This window comes from Lepus europaeus, chromosome 9 (genome assembly GCF_033115175.1).
Source record: "Lepus europaeus isolate LE1 chromosome 9, mLepTim1.pri, whole genome shotgun sequence".
Taxonomy (NCBI): Eukaryota; Metazoa; Chordata; class Mammalia; order Lagomorpha; family Leporidae; genus Lepus; species Lepus europaeus.
The window spans coordinates 6,832,273-6,851,496 of record NC_084835.1 but is presented as its reverse complement, the minus strand read 5'-3'; the positions used below and the strand labels follow the sequence as shown (position 1 = coordinate 6,851,496).

The window sequence follows — 19,224 nt, the reverse complement described above, 5'->3', positions numbered from 1 at the left end:
GCTGTTTGCAGGCCCATTTTAGCTGAGAAAATGATCTGTGTGTGAGTAAGAGGGATGTTCCCGACTGAGGTCCCCTGGCTGCGTTAGGAGAGACTCAGCAGCTGACCCTGGGCGGGCTGGAGGACTTGAGAGTCATAGATACTTCACTAAGTGAAAATGCTTTGAGATTACTCACGAGGCTTGGATGTCTCGAATATTCTGTTAAAAAATTATGTGCCTCTTTTCATTTATTTGAAAGGCAGAGAGAGAGAGGGAGGGAGGGAGGGAGAGAAAGAGAAGATGAGAGAGAGAGGGAGGGAGGGAGGGAGGGAGAGAGAGAGAGAGAGAGAAGATGAGAGAGAGATCTCCCATTCACTGGTTTACTTCCCAGGTGAGTACAATGTCCGTGGCTTGGCTGAGCCAAGTCCAGGAGCCATAAACATGACCAGGTCTCCCACGTGGGTGTCAGGGACTCAGCACTTGAGCCATCCCCTCCTGCAGGATTCAGAAGTGGAGCTGGGACTGAAACTCAGGCACCGTGTCAGGGGATGCCGGCATCTCAAGGGGCATCTTGACCGCTGTGTCCAGTGCCTGCCGCCGCTCCTCGTGCTGGCTGGGTAGAGTTCCGGTGTATGGCTGTGCTGTAATTTGTGGATGTATTGTGCTGCTGGTTATCTGGGTTGTTTCACAGTTGCTGTGTTTCTGAAGCCCCCAAGTGCCTGGGGGCTGTGGTGACCTTTCGGGGCCTCTGTGGAGCCGGCACTCATCCTGGCACTCGATGTTGACAGTGATCACCATTTCCACTCTCGGCATTGGTGCCAACGAAATGCGGTTGCTCAGCGCGTGTCAGGGAAATGGGGTAGCAGGACAGCTTGCAGCAGCACCCGGAAGGGGCCGGGGGCTCGGGGTGGACCGCGCTGGGCCCTGACAGGCTGCTGACTCCTGGCACAATGTGTCCCCAGGTCATGAAGACCTACCACATGTACCACGCGGAGAGCATCAGTGCCGAGAGCAAGCTGAAGGAGGCTGAGAAGCAGGAGGAGAAGCAGTTCAACAAGTCAGGAGAGCTCAGCATGAACCTGCTGCGGCACGAGGACCGGCCCCAGCGCCGCAGCTCTGTGAAGAAGATCGAGAAGATGAAGGAGAAGGCAAGTGGGGGCCCAGGCTGGGGAGACAGGGAGCAGGGCCCGGGAGGGAGGGCCCCTGCCTTTCCCTGCCTTTCCCTGCACTCCCAGCTCTCCTGGAGGCCTGTGTTGCAGAGGAGGCTGGGCTGGCTGGGCCCCTGGTAGCACTGGTCAGATCCGGCCAAGCTCCCAGAGCCCAAAGGCAGGAAGAGGAGCTCCACCCCGCTACTTCCACCAGCAGGCACCCCCAGCAGGCACCCGGAGGGTGGGCAGGGACCTCAGGCACTGGGGGGTGGGGGCTGTTTGAGAGTTCATCAGCTGGGGCCTGGTATGGGGAAGGGGCCGCTTGATGGGGACTGAGTGTGTCCCATGGGGAGGGAACATCTCCGGGCTACTCAGCTGCACCTGGGGGCCTGGTGAAGAGCCTGTTCTAAAACTAGCAAGCCTAGGCTTGCAGTGTGTTGGCGCTGGGAAGTCCTTTAGCAGGGCTGGGGGACAAGTTCTAGTGATGGGGTCAGAGGGGCTGGAGAGGCTGCATTTACAACCCCATTCCAAGCTTCCGTTCGCAGTTCTTTCGGGGGTGGCAAATAAGTCTCCCCTTTCCTGCCAGCTGTGAGCTCTGGTCATGGCTGTCCCAAGCACTGAGTGGAAGATGGTAAAACCCTGTCTGGCATTAGTTCTGAGATCCTCTCATGATGTCTGCCCTGGCCAGGGGACTTCAAGGGACAGCACAGGTGCTGCCTTTTGTGGGAACCTCAGCTAATAACTTTTAAGTTTCCTTTCTTCTTACGAGGCTGTGATTTTTTGTTGTTCTCTATATCCATTCATTCCACACAGTCACAAAACACTTGCTGAGTCCCCTTTGCCAAACACAGCCCTGGGTATTTGTTGGGATCCCTGTGAGTCCTTTATCTCCAGAAACTCTAGGAGGTTGGGTGGGAACAAAACCCAACAGGACCCAGGCAAGCTGGAAAAGTAACAGGAGGCAAATGAAATAGAATTCCAGGGTGGTTTCTGGAGGCAAAGAAAAATCCAATTACCAGGCGGAGACTCAATTAAAAAATAGGCAAAGGCTTTGAGGAGCCATTTCCCCAGAGAACATATGGTGTGGCCAACACTTAGCTGAAAAAATGCTCAGCCTCATTAGTGAACAGGGAAGATCAGACGAAAGCCAGGATGAGACACCACCTCACACCCACTCAGATGGCTGGAAGTGAGACAGGCAGACGGGAGCAAGTGCTGGCGAGGGCGTGGGGAAGCTGGTGCCTTCACACACTGCCGGAGAGAACTTGAGACGGGTCTGCTGCTTTGGAAGGCATCTGGTAGTTCCTCAAAGTGATCGACGTAGACTTGGTTACCATGAGAGTCGGCATTTCCAGTCCTGAGTGTCTCCCGAGAGAAAGCAAAGCACAGGTCCGGGCAAAAACCCCCCCCCACCCCCCCACGGATATCTCGAGCCACGTATTCACGGTCACCACAAGATGGAGACAGTGCACGTGTTCAGCTGCTGACGTGAATCAAGTGTGGCCAATCTGTTATCAGGAGTTTGGTCCCTGTCCTTGGTGCTGAATGAAGGTTTGGGGGTAAAGGAAAGGGACAAAGTTCAGCTTCTGAGTGGCTGAGGACCAAGGAAGACTTGTGTCTCTGGAACTGCTCACTGTGGCAGGTTTCGGGCTCTCAGGGAGGCTGTGGGGGTGGGGTGGGCTGCTGAGCCAGGTGCTGAGGCCAGCTGTAGTCTGATAACAGGCATCTCAGGTGCCGTTCCTTGGGAACCTTGCTTTGTCGTGAGGGACATAGCGGGACGTTCCGTACAGCTGAGTAGCTACAGAGCAGTATTTGAGATCGGAAAGAGGCGAAGCGCAGTGTTTCATTAACCGGGATGAAGACCACTCGGCCTGCAGCCCATGCTTATCGCGCCCTTGGTTATTCATATCTCTTTGTTTCTTGTTCTGGCAAGTTCCAGCTGTTGCCTGCGCTGACCAAGCAAGGCCAGACGACTTTGCCACGGAAGCCAGCTTTCTTAAGGCCTTGTTTCTGGAATTCACAGCAGGGAGCTGGATTGGAAGAGGAGCAGCCAGTATAGAAACCGCACCATATGGGACGCTGGCACTGCAGGCAGAGGCTTAGCCTACAGTGCCACAGCGCTAGTCCCTGTTTATCCGTTTAACACTTTTCAGTCAGTCACAGCCCAGTAGTTTGTTTTGGCTATCAGAACATACAAAGGAAAAGAGAGATGTATCTGGTCCAGGAACACATCCAGGCAGTGGAGAATTATTCAGCCATGCAAAGGAATGTGTTTCTGATGAGACTTAGACCCAGTGTGCACGGTGAGAGAAGCTGGTGTGAAGGCTCTGGACATCGTGCCATGGCAGGTGGATAGGTGAGGGCTTCAGAGACCGATCCACGGAGGACATCACCGAGGGAGGAAGAGCTTGATGGGGTGCAGGGGCCAAGCAGAGACGGGGTGGCTGCTCACGGCGTGGTGTTTCTTTTTATTCTAAATTCAGGTAGCAGGGATGGCTGTACCACTCCAGGAATATAATAAAGATAAATAAAAGTAAGACCAGGCAGAGAGTTGCAGGGCTGCGCCTCAGGGAACACAGAGCCGTAGGGTGTGCCCTCACTGGCAGCCAGGAAACTGATGTTCAGTTCAAGTTGTTCGCTCCTTAGCCTCGCTTCAGTTCTCTTTTGCTCACCTGTCAAACAGGTGAGGCGAGCTAAGCTACCTTTATGATTATTTGCAGGCATGGAATGTGATGAGGGTGCCAAGTGCAGACAGTGGTCCACGGGCCCTGGACATGGGCCAGGAGGGTCAGTGCTGTCTGTGGGGTGGTGCACAGCTGGACAGGAGGTCACTGCCATGGGACATCTGCTCCTGGCTGTTCTCAGAGTGAGAGGACCCGGGGGTGGGGGGTCGTAGGAGATCTCAGGAGGAAGAGGATGACCACGGGGACTCTCACTAGGAAGCTGGAACTTGATGTGCAGTGAGGAAGGTTTAGGGTAACTGGGAGACGAGACCCTTTTCTCTGAGGAGTGCCATCTTCCTCCTCCGTACAGGGGCTCATGGGTCTGGCAGGGCAGGGCACAGCTCTCCAGCCCCCCACTGCTTCTGTCCCCCTGCCGGGCCAGGGCAGTCAGGTTCAGGCTTGGGGCTGCCTTGGCCGCTTTCCCTGCCGCTTGTCTCCAACAGCTGCCCTCTGCCTCCCTCCTGCCCTCCCATCAACAAGAGTCGCCTGAGACCCCCCTGGGCTGGGGCCATGCTGAGTATGGCAGTGAGCAGAGATCTCCGGTGGGGGCACTCGCGGTCTGCGGTAGACAGAGGCAGAAATGTGGGTGATCCCAGGGAGTGGAGAAGACAGACTGGGGCGGGTGCAGGGGCTGGGGAGGGGCAGTGGAGATGGGGTGGTGGTGTTTGGACACCACTGTCGCCAGAGGCCGGCATGACCACATTGTGTAGGAAGGAGTGGACCACGGGGGAGGATGCACTGCCAGGCGTAGAGCACGTGTCTGAAGGCGTCAAGGTGGCAATGAACTTCACCTCCTTTATTTTTTTAAAGATTTATTTATTTATTTGAGAGAGTTGTAGATGCTGAGAGGGAGAGATAAAGAGAAAGGTCTCTCATCAGCTGGTTCTTTCCCCAAATGGCTGCAACAGCCAGAATGAGCCAATCCAAAACCAGGAACCAGGAGCTTCTTCCAGGTCTTCCTAGAATTGTTTGGGTGCAGTGGCCCAAACACTTGGGTCATCTTCCGCTGCTTTCCTCGGCTACCAGCTGAGAGCTAGATCTGAAGAGAGGGAGCTGGGACTAGCACTGGTGCCCGTATGGGATGCTGGCACTGCAGGTGGAGACTTAGCCCACTATACCACAGTGCTGGTCCTGAGCTTGGTCCCTTAAAGGATAGATGAAGAGGTTCATCGAAGGAGGGGTGGCATGGAGAAGACGGGGCTCCAGAAGTGGTCAGGCCCGGTCCTGGGGAGCTTCATGTGCCGTGGCCAGCAGTTGGGAGGGTGCCAAGTAGGGGCCTTGGTGATACCCGACCCTGGCGGGAGACCATCACAAGGCTGCCACTGCTGTCGTTGGCCTGCATGTGAGCTGCGAGGTGAGCTTGAGGCGTCCAGGCCTCAGGCCTGCAGCATCAGCGGCTCACCCAGGTGAAGAGGATCACAGATCCCTCCCAGAGCAGGCTGGGCCCTGAGTCCCTGCCCTTTCTTCTTCCAGAGGCAGGCCAAGTACTCCGAGAACAAGCTCAAGTGCACGAAGGCCCGCAACGACTACCTGCTGAACCTGGCAGCCACCAACGCGGCGATCAGCAAATACTACATCCATGACGTCTCCGACCTGATTGATGTGAGCCCCTGGGGAGCCTGGCACTGCCCAGGTCCTCGCCCAGGCTGCCCTGGGTCCTTAGCTGCCATGCGGGGGTGGCCAGAGGCCTTTGCAGCCTGCTGGAGGGGGCGGGGGGCTGCTGAACCACGGGTGGGCCTACACGGTTTTCTCGGGCACAGTCGCATGTTCAGCACCACCTTCCCATGGGCCCTCCTCCTGCTCTGCTGGGTTTGAGGGGTCTGCGGGAGTCCTGTGCAATGCGTGCCCTGGGGGTTCCACTGTGGTAAAGGAGGTGTTGATACGTAGCAGAAGGGCACAGATCAGCTTCCCGTGGGGGTGGAGTCAGGCAGTTTAAACCAAGAGGAATGAAACGCTGGTCCCCGAGGACCACGCTGGGGACAACGGGCCTGGTGTTCTCTCTCCTTCCTGCACAGATGGGAGTCCTGGTCCCTGACTGCTCAGTCCAGGTTCCTGAGTGCCTGGTGGATCCTTGCCCACCGGCCCTGGGGTGTCCTGCTGGAGAGTCAGAGATTCCCCTTTGGCAAGAGAGGGAGCTGCTTGGCCTCCGCAGTGGCCTGAGGCTAGACCCCTCCTCTCTCCTGCTTCTGGACTCCGATTTGTATTCTTTCAGCCCCATTGTTTGTTCAGTATTTGTTGAGTTGCTACTGTGGTCTATGACTTGAGAAGCAGCTGTGGGCAAGAGCCAGTGGCTTAGTCCTCATGGGACTCACCCCACAGAGGACACATTCTTGGGCAATCCCTGTGCCAGGTGCCACCGTGAGGGAGGTGAAGGAAACATGGACCCTGACCCTAACTCTCAGTGAAGGACATCAAGGAAGACTTCCTGGAGGAAGTGACTTCTAAACTGAATCCAGAAGGCAGAGGGTTGCACTCTCAGAAGCCTAAGATTGAGAAAGGCGGCCGAGGAAAGCTCTCAGCTCCCTTCTGAGAGCACTGCGTGGTCTGGGGTGTGGGGCAGTGTCCAAAGGGCACCAGGCCTGCGGGTGGATGGCTCTGTGGCCTGGGCACTCACAGGTGTCCTCCTGTCGTTGCCTCTCCCCAAGTGCTGCGATTTGGGGTTTCACGCCAGCCTGGCCCGCACCTTCCGGACCTACCTCTCAGCGGAATACAACCTGGAGACCTCGCGCCACGAGGGACTGGACGCCATCGAGAGCGCTGTGGACAGCCTGGATTCCCGGAGTGACAAGCACACGGTCATGGACATGTGCAACCAGGTCTTCTGCCCGCCACTCAAGTTCGAGTTCCAGCCCCACATGGGGGACGAGGTCGGCCTCCCCAGCAGCCTGCGCTTGAGGCTGTGTCCTTTCTTGTTTTCCTTTTTTAAAAATCACTTATTAATTTGAAAGGCAGAGAATGAGAGAGAAAGAGAGAAACAGTGAGTTTGCTCCCATCCACTGGTTCACTCCCTAAAGTCCACAGCTAAATCTGGAAGCTGGGAACTCAGTCCAGGTCTCCCACGTGGGTAGCAGGAACCCACCGGCCCGAGCCATCACCCTTGGTCCCCAGGGTGTGCATCAGCGGGAAGGAGCCAGCACAGAGCCCAGGCGCTTTAATGTAGGGTGCCGATGGCGTAACCGCTGGGCTCAAGCCGCTCCTCAGGCACACGTGTCGTAGCCCGTTTTCTGTTAATACAAGTCTGGATAACTCACAAAGAACAGTACGCAGGTGGCTGCTGGCTCTCGAGGCTGGGAAGTTCGGGAGCGTGGCCTGCCCCACCCCCACCCCACCATGAGCTGCCACCTGCCTGAGGGGCCTGCAGGGCTCCTACACAGATCCTGGCTCTATTCTGAACATTTGTAAAAGGGAGGCAGGGCGGACGCTTGTCCCCAACCCCAGCGTAGAGCTACTGGTCAGCCCAAGGTCACAGAATCCTGGACACAAATGGCCCCTGGGCTGCTTCTCCCTCTTGGAGCAGGGGACCCAGGCCTGCCGTGGACTCCAGGGAGCGTAGCCGCCACCACGGCACCCTGCACCCTGCTCAGCTCTGCCTGTTTTCTTCATGTGCCAGGGGTGCTGATGCTCCTGCCTCACCCCACTGCCCCCGTGCAGTCCTGCGCCCCACCCCCGCTGTGTGGCCGCTGCTGAGCACTGTCCAGTGTGGTAGTGGGGGATCACCGGCTCGGTCTGCAGAGGCATCCTGTCCCGTCGGGTCTTTCCTGTGTTCCCGGAAGGGGTGGGGGCTCAGGTACAGATGAAAGCCTAGGGAGGATGGTACGGTTGTTACTCTGCATCCAGACGGCAAAACGCTCCAGTCCCTTACGTGACACTGTGTGGCACCTGGACAGGACCTGCACACATCGTCCCGTACCCCGGCAGTCATGCCACCCAACACAACGTGCGGGCTGTGTGAATGTGCTGTCGTTATGCCCTGTTGGTTAGGGAGTAATGATAACTCACACACTCACGCACGCTGTCTGCACCTGTTCAGTCCAGACGCAGTGGTTTTCCCTGTGTGTTTTCGGTCCGTGCTTGGCTGGACCTGAGGGCATGAACCCCCTGGGTTTGGAGGGCTGGCTGTGTTCTCCCACGGGGGAAGAGGGGCTCACAGAGCCACCACCTGCGACTTCCGTGCGGTCGGCAGTGCTCGGCTGCAGCCGCCTGCATCTTGCTTCTCTCGGCTTCGCTCGGGCGCTCGCTCTCTTGCCTCAGCTCTCTGCCTTGAAGTCCAGGGCTTCGCTCTGCTGGATGAGATCGCGACCAAGCTCTTAGTGACCCCTTGGGTGCTCCACCGATGCGGAAGGTGTGACTGGGAGGCAAGAGAACGGCCGCTGGGCAGGAACAGCTGGGTTCCATGGGGCCCTGCGTGCGAGCCACGTGCCTCAGGCTGGGGTCTTCACCTGTCCGAGGGATGTGAAGGACGGGTGAGCGGGCTCGGCAAGCACAGGTGGCGGCTGTGTCTCTGCAGGTGTGCCAGGTCAGCGCCCAGCAGCCCGTGCAGACAGAACTGCTCATGCGGCACCACCAGCTGCAGTCCAGACTGGCCACGCTCAGGATAGAGAATGAGGAGGTGAGTGGCCTCTGCCTGCCCGGGAAGGGGTCTCCCCACCGCGGCAGCCTGGCCCATCCTGTCCTGGGGAGTCCACTCCTGCTGTGGAACACATAGGCTCCATGGTTTACCTGTAAGAGGGGGTGTCACACAACCCCGAGAGCCACTCTCACCGGGAGTCCTCAACGGCCTGGGGCGGTGCTCACAAGATGCTGGGGGAAGGAAAGACGCGAGAAGGCAGGGTCTGTGCCGGCGGTGATCCTGAGCAGGTCGTCGCAGGCGCACAGGGGAGACCCAGGGCGGGCTCCGCGGGATTCGTCTGGGTGCTGAGGTCAGAGGTGGCTCCTCTGGCTGTCTCAGCGCTGGTTTCTGTTTTTGGCAGTGGGGTTTCTACTTTCCTCATCAGAAGTGATGGTGGGCATTTGAAAATTCATGGAAAAATAAGGGAGTGGGCGAGTCTTACCATGCCCACACACGTGCAGCCAGGGGCCCAGATGGAAACAGTGGCTGTGGCCGCTGCGCTCCAGGGTGGACTGAAGGAACCACGTGGGAAACACCTGACCACAGCCTGGGCACCTCCCTCCAAGGAGGATGTCAACCAACCAGAGTCCCCGGGAGGCAGGACACCAGGGTGGGGGAGGTGCCACCCATGGCGTGGGCAGCAGCTTTATCCTGGGAAGTGCCGTCAGGTGGGGAGGCCCTGCCTTCAGATCTCAGGAGAGGGCCTGGGCAGAGAGGCCAGCGCACTTTGTGTCTCCAGTAAGGACAGATCTGGGACAAACGGGACAGAGCGTGGCCCAGGATGACAGCAGTCACAGCAGGGCTGGGGTGGCCGTCTCGAGCCACGCTGTGTGTTTGTGTTTCAAATCTGGCAAGACACAGGAGATAGCGATTGTCTTCCTTATTCCTGTGTGCCCTTCGTCTTCCCCTAGAGGGTTTTAAATTGTTCATGTGGATCATAACGTGAATGGAATTCAAACTGGAAATGAGGTCTGTAGGAAAGAGTGGAGCAGATTTTCTCCAGGTGGGCTGCTCATGGATGTGAATCACCTGGTGTTGAACCTGAGTGAGTCTGCATTCGAAAGGAGACGTCTTTTCCCCGCAGGTGTTTTGCCAAGTCGTACTTATTCAGGTGTGCGTTGAGCAGGTCTTCATGCTGAGCACTGCTCTGGATGGAGAGTAAACAGGGTGAACCTGACAGTGTGGTGTCCCCTCTCATGGAGTTCGTATCCCAGTGAGAGAAAACAGATTAAAACTATGACACTAAATGAAGCAAACCAATGAGTGAGTGAGTGTGCACGAAAGGTGCTTCAGAAAGTTCGTGGAAATGGAATTGAAAGATCAGTTTATTTTGGTGTGAAAAAAAATTTTTAAGAAGTGGACACACACACACACACACACACGGTGGGGGGAGAGAGAGAGAGAGAGAGAAAAGTCTTCCATCCACTGGTTTGCTCCCCCAGTCACTCCAATAGGGCTGAAGTGAGGAGCCGGGAACTCCATACAGGTCTCCGATGAGGGTGCCAGGGGCCCAAGCTCTTGGATCATCATCCACTGGCCCCCAAGATGCATTAGGAAGGAGCTAGATTGGAAGTGGAGCAGCTGGGACTTGAACCAACATTCCAGTAGGTGATGCAGGTGTCCCAAGGGGCAGTTTACCATGCTGCACCACAGAGCCTGCCGCCAAATTTCTGGAATTCATGCATATGAGCAGTCTTCAGAAAGTTTATGAGAAATGAGTGTTCTGGAAAAACGATACAGGGCTTTCAAGATTTTTTGCACCAAAATCAACTTATCTTTTAATTCCATTTTTTCCAGAAAACTTCCAAAGTACCCTCATATTAGACAGTAATAGACAGTAAGTTAAGACATCAGAAGGGGTTGATGTCACCAGGAGGGGACATTTAAGCCGGGGTCTGACTGACATCAAAGAGACTTTGAGACACGGATTTGCACAAAGGTAGACACAGCTTTCCCTGTGGCTCTCTAAGTGTGGGTTCTGCCACGTAGGCACAGCTCAGGGCAGTAGTGAGGTCGGGGCTCCTGTGCCCTGCTTGCGTGGTCTTGGGTGGTCCCACCTGGGTGCAGGAGAGAGGTTGAATCCACCTGAGCAGCCGGCGCCTCCACTGCCAGCCTCACAGAGCTCCCCAGGGATGGTACCCAGGAAGTTCACTGAGGGAGGGTGCTGCCCACTCCAGCCAGGCTCCGCCCCTCCCTCCCCTGAAGGAAGAGAACTTGGGGTTTCCATGGTACCGACCCTACGCAGGGGAGGAGCCAGTCTGGGGCTGCAGAATCAGGCCAAGAGAAGCAAACCTGGAAACCTGCACCTAGTTCATCCCTGCATTGCCCAGGGTTCTCTCTGGCCAAAGCAGGACAATGAAATGGCTTTGATTCTATCCACCTGGCTTCTTACCCCAGCCAGCCTGGCACGTATCAGTGTAATGGGGCCGTCCGTGACCGCGTGTGTCCCCCCCGCCTCCTGGAGGCTGCATGGAGAGGCGGAGGTCGAGCCACCGTTAGGAAGAGACTTTGGAGGGTCCCAGGCATCCGGAGAGCAACAGCTGTGTCCGTGTGCCATCTCCCCAGGTGAGGAAGACCCTGGATGCCACCATGCAGACCCTGCAGGACATGCTGACTGTGGAGGACTTCGACGTGTCCGACGCCTTCCAGCACAGCCGCTCCACAGAGTCCGTGAAGTCGGCTGCCTCCGAGACCTACATGAGCAAGATCAACATCGCCAAGAGGAGGGCCAACCAGCAGGAGACCGAGGTGTTCTACTTCACGGTAAGCGGCGTCTAACCCAGAGCCCACCGTCTGCAGAGTCCTGGCCCAGGAAACAGGAGCCAGTGCAGCCACAGGGGTCACTTTGACCAGTGTGGCTTGGTTTTCCAAAATGCAGAGAGTGAGCTACCAGTGAGCAGTAATGGCATTGACCTTGGCTGGCAGTTAGAGAAATTTCCCTGCTAAACAACCTAGAGAAAGAAAGAGAGACAGAGAGACAGAGACAGGACAGACAGAGAGTTGTATTCAGTTAGGTGAGGGAAAAATGAGTAGCAAGCCTCAAGGTATGCTTTGGATTTGGGGTTGAAGTCTGTGAAATTTGGGGGTGTGTGCTTTGGAGACAGTGACACTGACAACACAAGAAAATTGCTCAGGGCTTGCCAGCCCTTTGTGGAAGCTTCAGGTTAGTGACTTTCCATTTGGCCAAGGACAGGAAGGGACAAAGCGAAGGGGACCTGGGCTTTGGATCAGCACAGATCTGTGACTGTTGAGCTCTCGAGTTGTCCAGGCCCTTCAGCATCTGCTCAGCTGTGTCCCTGCCCAGCAGTCACGCGGGCCCCTTGGAAGGCACTCAGGGCTGAGAGCCCGGCCCCTCCCTCCCAAACAGACCCTTGGAGTTGCGGCTGACGTGGATAGCACCACATTTTCCTTTATCCTCTTTGGCTTCCGACAGCTCCCTCGCCAGGATTTCTGGCTGCTGACGTCGGCTCTGTTCTCGCGGGTGACCCAGAGACAAGCTGCTTCCACATGACAGCCGTGCCCTGGCTGCGAGGGGCCGGGCCGGGTTGTGGTTTCTCCAGGCTTCACGCACCAGTGCTCTCTACGCTGCCTGGGGAGCTTGGGAATGAGTGGCCTCAGTGCCCAGGACCACCTCCGTGAAGACATTCCATTTGCAAATGCTTCTTTCTTTTCTTCTCTTTTTTTATTGGAAAGGCAGAGAGGGAGAGAGGAACCGAGACAGAGAGAGGGAGGGAGGGATTGATTCCTGCAGTAGTCTGATCACAGAGAAGAGCGGAATTGCACCCCCTTCTCTGCTTAACACTTCACATCCTAAGATCACACATCCTGCGAGCGTATGTAAACATCCTAACAGCGTTATTTTTAAAAATTCATGGAAAATGTAATTATAAGATAACTTTTTTTGTGGTGCAAAAAAAATTTGAAATCCATGCCTCTGTGGAATCATCAAAAGCTTCATGGAAAATAAGGATTATGAGAAAGCTCTGTGGACTTCAAAGGTTTTTTTGCACCAAAATAAATGTATCTTTGATTTTATCTTCAGCATTGTTTTGAGAGACAGAGAGGCAGACGAGCAGAGAGCTCGCGTCCACTGGTCCTGTCCCCGTCCCTGGATGCCTGCAGAGTTGAAGCTGATGGCTGGGAATCAGCCGGGGTCTCCTACCCGGATGGCTGGAGCCATTCCCTGGGGCGGCCCCTGTGCCTCCCAGGCTTTGCCTTGGCAGGAGGCTGTAAAGTCAGGAGCCAGAGCCAGGGGTTGAACCGAAACGCTCTGAGATGGGGCAGGGTGGGAGGGAGGATGGGGAGAATAGAGCCAGGCCAGTACCCACCCCTAAACTTAACTTTTAATTCATTTCCCACCACCCTTTGAGATGCCTTTGTGGATACTACTTTAAAGATAACAATATTGGCTCCTCGCTCCCTGTGCGCAGCCATACTGGAGACTGAGTGGTGATGTCCTGGGTTGGGCTCATGTTCCAGCAGTCAGGTTCCCTCGTGCTGGGCTCCATGCGTGGTTCAGACACTTGGTACCTAGTCTTCCACCTGTTTAGTGATTGGGCAGCCTCTATGACTCAGGGCGTGGCTTCCAAACTTGAAGTTCACAGAAAACTAGTAATGTCCCAGGGCCAAGGCTGGAGACGGAGTTGCTGAAAATAAGCAACTGTGGTGCCGTTGATAGAATGGCGCTCATTTAATCCCTTCACAAGTCCAGTCATTCCCACATCAAACTTGATCTTGTGATAGCCTTGCCAAAACTCTCACTGAGAACCAGCGGTTGCTGGGGACAGCGTTACGGCACAGCGAGGCAAGCTGCGACTTCAGATGCCGGCATCCTGGATGGGAACGCTGGTTTGAGACACAGCTGCTCTGCTTCCGATGCAGCTCCCGCTAACGCATCTGAGAAAGCAGCAGAAGATGGACCCAGTGCTTGGACCCCTGCCACCCAAATGGGAGACCTGGATAGAGGTCCTGGCTCCTGGCTTCAGCCTGGTCCAGCCCCAGCCATTGAGTGAACCCGCAAATGCAAGACCTCAACCTTTCTCCCTCTCTTCTCTCTCCTCTTTGTTACTCTGCTTTCAAACAAACAAATTACTAACTAAAACTTTTTTCAAGATTTTATTTTATTTGAGAAGTAGAGTTATAGAGAGAAGAGAGAGACAGAGAGAAAGGTCTTCCATCTACTGGTTCACTCCCCAAATGGCTGCAATGACAAAAGCTGAGCCGATCCCAAGCTAGGAGTCAGGAATGTCTCTGGGTCTCCCACACGGGTGCAGGGGCCCAAGCAGTTGGGTCATCTTCTGCTGCTTTCCCAGGCCCTAACAGGGAGCTGGATCAGAAGAGGAGCAGCCGGGACATGAACCTGTGCCCATATGGGATGCCAGTGCTGCAGGCAGAGGCTTAGCCTACTATACCACAGCACTGGCCCCATAACTAAATGTTTTTTTAAAAAATATATCACATGCCATTAAATGAAAAAAAAGTAAAATCCATATCTAATACTAATGTGTAATTTCTGATAATAGATTTAAAAAAAAAAAAAGAAAACCCACAGTTGAGCCACACTGTTTCTTCTGAGGGCACTCTTAGACCTTGTCAAGAACTAAAGCAAAGCTGATGTGTGTGAAGGATCCTGTGCTGTCCAGACACTCACCATGAGCCCTGGGGGCCTCCGGTGTTCACAGAGTTGAGGGGCTCCGAGCGTGGGGGAGGGGTAGCAGCAGGCTTAGTTCACCTTGGCGATGGAGACAGAAAGATTTGAGTAGCAGAAGCACAGAATCAAATACAGCTCTCCAGTGTCCAGGATCAGTGGCCCTAAGATGTTACCTCACTCTCTCTCTTTTTAAATGTATTTAAAAGTTACAGAGGGAGGAAGGGAGGGAGACAGAGAGAGGGAGAGGGAGAGGCAGAGGCAGAGGGAGAGGGAGAGAGAGGGAGAGAGAGGGAGGGAGGGAGGGAGGGAGGGAAAGGGAGAGAGAAAGAAAGAAATCTTCCATCCACTGGTTCACTCTCCAAGTGTCCACAACAGCCAGCGCTGAACCAGGCCAAAGCCAGGAAACCAGAAGCTTCTTCCAGGTCTCCCATGTGAGTGCAGAGGCCCAAGCACTTGGGTCACCTTCCACTGCTTTCCCAGGCACTTTAGCAGGGAGCTGGATGGGAAGTGGAGCAGCCAAGACATGAAACAGTGTCCATATAGAATGCTGGCATTGTAGGCGGCGGCTTAACCCACTGTGCCACAACACCAGCCCCTGGGGTGTTGTTCCAAACGCAGGCTCTCAGCTGCCACGTTCCCCAAGGTGGGGCTCTGGGACCTTGAGTACTGCTGGGTCGCTGTGGTCCTCCCCAGAAGGGAGATGAGGATCCCAGGATGGCATCTGTGTTGTGACAGCACCCCCTGCTGGTTACGAGGCTGGGGTCTCGGTGGACACAGACTTGTGCAGCCCGCACCCAAGGCCCCACAGTGAGTGCTGCAGCCCCGGGCTCATGTCCATCTGGGTAGAGGAGGAGAGACGCTGTCTCCACATCTGCCGGCCCAGACTTGGGGAGACCCCAGCCTGTGTGTTTGCAAAGCTTGGAGTCCTCTGCAGATACAGACTGGAGTGACTGCTGACATCTGAAGGTCAAGTATGACCATGGAGAAGTGGGCACCCAGCCCCCTCCAGCCCAGTCGTTCCTGGCCCCACGCCCTCAAGATGGGCCCGCGTGAGGCTGCCCAGCATTGCCTCTCCAGCACCGCCGCCTTCAGCCCTCTTGTAGCGTGACGAGGGGTATCTGAGCCTGCGGGCTCACTCCCCCGCCCGTCCGGAGAGCGCCGGCTGGGGCAGCAGAGCAGAGCTGTCTGACAGGGGAGCAGCGGGTGTGGGGCAGCTGTGTGTGCCCTTGGCCTTGTTCTCAGAGCTTCGGCGGTCGCCATGCACACACAGCTCCTTCACACACAGCACGGCCACTTGCTGGCCACCCTGGGCCTCTGCTCAGGGCTCCGCTCTGCAGCGAGGTGTCCCCGGGCTCCCAGACCACTGTTCCTGCTTGGTTTTCGTCCACAGCTTTCTTTATTGTTTCTTTCCCCACCTCACCCCCAGAGCGATGGGATCCAGTGAAATCCGAAGCACCTCACCCGTGCCAGAAATGAGATGGTTGCGGGTCCCACCGCCTCTCGCCTCGGGGCTCAGCGGGGACGTGTCCCAGAGCACCTGTGACACGGTGCCGCCACAGCAGGGGAGATGCGGGAAGCTGGGACCGTGCAGGTGTGGCGGAGGCCCAGACCGGCTGTGGGGAGGGGCCTGGGTTTCTGTTCTGGATGTTTCTGCTCCAAAGTGCACAGAGCTTGGCAAGGCCTGGCCCAGGAGGGCAGCCCACGGTGGTCACGGTGCACGGCTGACCTCTGCGAGACGGTGGGCAGACCGCTCTCCTGTGCTGTCCTTGTCTCCCCGACAGCCTGGGATCTTCATTCAGATACAACCAGCACCCTCTTCCCCCAGAGCAGGGCCTGGCGTGAGCCACACTTTCTCTGGCTCCTGACACGTCCCACAAGACGCTGGCCTCACCTGCACAGCCTTGTGACATTGCCATCTCTGTTGCCCTTGGCCGGGAGGCACAGGGGAGCTCTGATGACTAAGAAAGCCTTGGCTTTGGTTCCGCCCGAGCCATAGCCTGACAAAGCCTCGTTCACAACCTCCTGGCTTCCTTTGTGCTCCCAAATCCTGACCTGAAGGCCAGGGCCCTGCGAGGCTGGACAGCAGCACTGGGCAGGCCCTGAGGCCTCTCCTTCCCCACTCCAGGTGTCTTGATGGTGACCTCACCCCCATGACCTCTGTGACCCAGAGGTCAGAGATTCCAGCCCGGGCCCTGCAGTCTGTGACTCCTCTGTGCCTTGTGTCTTACAGAAATTTAAAGAATATGTGAATGGCAGTAACCTCATCACCAAGCTTCAGGCCAAGCACGCCTTACTCAAGCAGACGCTGGGCGAGGGTGAGTGTGTGCACGTGTTCGCAAGGCTCTCCGCTCTGTGGTCCCTGAGGGGGCTGGCCAGCAGAGGGAGGCTTAGGGCGACTCACGGGTTGGGAGGTTCCCAGTCCAAGATCGGGCAGCCCCGTTAGTCTGGCGTCTGATGAGGGTGGGGGACATGTGCAGAGGGAGGACCCCACAGAAGCCAGGAAGCAGAGAGAGCAGCTGGGGCGGCTGGGCAGCATCACCCACTGCCTCACGGGAACACCTTCCAAACATGCCGCCAGGGACTTCGAGTGTCTGTGCTCCTGGACCCCACAGTTGTGTCAGGTTTCTGCGCTGAGTCCTTCAGCCATAAGCAGTAATGGTGTAGACGTCGGCATGAACTGGGGTGGAACCCTGTTCACATCATGGCAGTGAGGCAGGTGGGGAGGGGCTGTTCCTCACTGCGTCCTGCTGTGGCCCCTTGAGCTGCTGAGGGGCCCAGGCACTTGGAGGCCTGGTACTGGGACCACCTGTCAGGACAGAGCAGGCTGGATTGTCACCTTGTGTCATGTCACACCACGGAAGCCCCAAGTCCAAGAGGGTTCATGCATAACATTCATTAATTCCCAAGAAACCACCGGAAGTCTGACTGGGAGAGACATGAGGGTGACTGGTGGCAGCCCAGGGGCCCGGTCATGGGTACGGCCTGGTCAGTGTGCAAGCAGGAAATGAACCTCCTTCATCCGTGGTCAGAGGGGCCGGGTGAGCTCTCTGGAGCTGCATGACAGCTCCTGGACTCAAGGCACAGCAGCAGGCAGCTCACAGGTGCTGTCCCCTCCTGCTCACCCTGTGGGGTGTGTACCCCGGAGGCCACTCCCCAGCCGTGCAGCCCTTGTTCTCCTGGGGCAAGGGCAGTGTCTTGAGCCTGCTCCCCGCCTTGGTTCAGCTGTGGGGAGGGGTCTGGCCGCAGACAACAGAAAGCAGCCACAGTCAAGGGTTGGGGGCAGGGTGAGGAGAAGCCCAAGGCAAAGAGACAGGGGGGTGCCCATCAGGTAGGAAGCAGGAATCCAGGGACCCAGCCTAGAGGTTACCAACAGGTGCTACTTCCTGGGAATGTGATTGGCATGGCCTGGCCCAGGGGTCTGGGTCCAGAGAAGGAAAATCGCCACGTACAAGGCAGAGTTTGGCCCTCGAGGGTCCTGGAGACTAGAATGGCCCAAAGGCTGCCAGCCACGGTTGGGATAAATCCCAGCTGCTCTCCGGCCGGCGCCTGCCCCTGGTTGCACGCCGCCATGCCGCCACCCGCTCCCCTTGCCTGCAGTGCTCCAGCCATGCCCAGCACCGCTTTGCCCTTCAGGAGCCAAGCCCTTACCTGCCCCTGGGCCCTGGCTTCTGTCTGTTGGACCACCACCCAGATCAGGTTATGGAACTCGCCCTCCCCTCCAGAATTCCCTTCGTCCCTTGGCCGTCAGCCTCCCATCCCCATCCCCATCATCCATGATGTGATTCCAGGGTTAGCCTGCTCCCACCTGGTGAGCCGGGCCATTGTGGGGGTGTCCGGCTTTGGGAGGTGCCCGTCTGCCAGGGCCCGTTGATTGGGAGGCAGGAGGGATGATGAGCTGCTGTGAGCATGTGCATTGTCCTCCGCACCCCAGCCCCCAGGTGTCACCTGCGCTGACTTTCCAGTGTGGGGCTGGGGTGGAAGGGGCCTTGCTGAAGTGTGTGTGGCAGGGAGGGGAGGGAAGAGGCAGAGGTCTCGGGAGCTCAGGGCAGTGAGTGAGAGGACGCGTTCACAGGGAGGGGGGATTGGATTTATGGATGGGTGCCTGGGCCGGCTCTGCCCTCGCATGGTTGCAGTCACTTGGCCCTGTGGGGTCAGATCCTGGAAGAGTCCCGTGGCCGGAAAGAGGTGGTCTAGTCCCTGCTTCTCCGTGAGCACCGAGAGGTACAGCTGTGAGGTGCAGCTGCCCGTAGCTCTCCGTGCCTGCGCGGCCTCTAATGAAATAGTGATGGGAGCGATGAGTGGTGGTTGGCAGAACTCCTGGCTGTTTGGTCCTCCATGGCTATTTAACCTTTAACCCCACCTTGCCCCAACACGTGACTCACAGCCCCTCTGCCAAGCTTGGAGCTGACTGGCAACAAAACAGGAACACTATGAGAAGATGCCGCTACAGAAGTGTGAGGGCAGCTGACAGAGAACCTTCTAGAATCAACTCCAAAATCCTGGTTTCTGGTGAATGGAAAAGCTGCCCATGGTGCATCCTTGGATACCTGCGAGCAGTCTTGATAGGCTGGTCAATTCTAGAGAGGTTGCTTTTGTTTTCACTTTTACAATAAACTGATAATTTTAGAAATGTTTTGTATTTGCAGAGAGGTTGGAAAGATAGTTTCCAGATACCGGGTTCTCAGTTTCCCGTTACTAACACATCACTCCATTGTCCCAGTGATCATTATTAACTCAAGTTGTTGAGCAGAACTGAAGCTGACTTGCTTGAGGCCACATCTCCAGCCGGTGCCCAGAGAAGGGCAAGTGGATTCCTGGGGCACGGGGTGACTGTGCAGAATTTGTAGCGGGAGACTCTTCACTGACTTAAGTTGATGCAGTTCTTTCCCACTGGGTGAAGGGGGTGTGGAGAAATCGAGAAGGATGAAGGGTGCTCAGCATGCAAGCTGATTGGCCCTTCTGACTGTCAGTCTCTCCGTGTGCTTGGCCCTCTGGTTCAGCAGAGCACAGTTCTCAGAGCAGGAGAGGGCGGGGTACCCCTTTCTGTGTCATCTGGGGCTGCTTTATATTGGGGGCAACGATCAGGAAATTTTGAAAACAGTTGAGAAATGTGGG

At 56.5% G+C, this 19,224-nt stretch overlaps 1 protein-coding gene across 3 annotated transcripts in view; it reads left to right on the top strand.

The window, feature by feature from the left end:
• SRGAP3 (SLIT-ROBO Rho GTPase activating protein 3) overlaps nucleotides 1-19,224 on the top strand; it is a 243,661-nt gene that overhangs the window by 173,781 nt on the left and 50,656 nt on the right. For 2 of the 3 annotated variants that reach the window (XM_062200379.1, XM_062200380.1), the window contains exons 5-10: nucleotides 942-1,127; nucleotides 5,324-5,452; nucleotides 6,496-6,717; nucleotides 8,358-8,459; nucleotides 11,025-11,222; nucleotides 16,340-16,424. In XM_062200379.1, the coding sequence (XP_062056363.1) occupies nucleotides 942-1,127; nucleotides 5,324-5,452; nucleotides 6,496-6,717; nucleotides 8,358-8,459; nucleotides 11,025-11,222; nucleotides 16,340-16,424 (922 nt within the window). Of the gene's footprint in view, nucleotides 1-941; nucleotides 1,128-5,323; nucleotides 5,453-6,495; nucleotides 6,718-8,357; nucleotides 8,460-11,024; nucleotides 11,223-15,535; nucleotides 15,578-16,339; nucleotides 16,425-19,224 lie in introns of those variants that run through there. The other variant, XM_062200381.1, reaches the window with a different exon arrangement.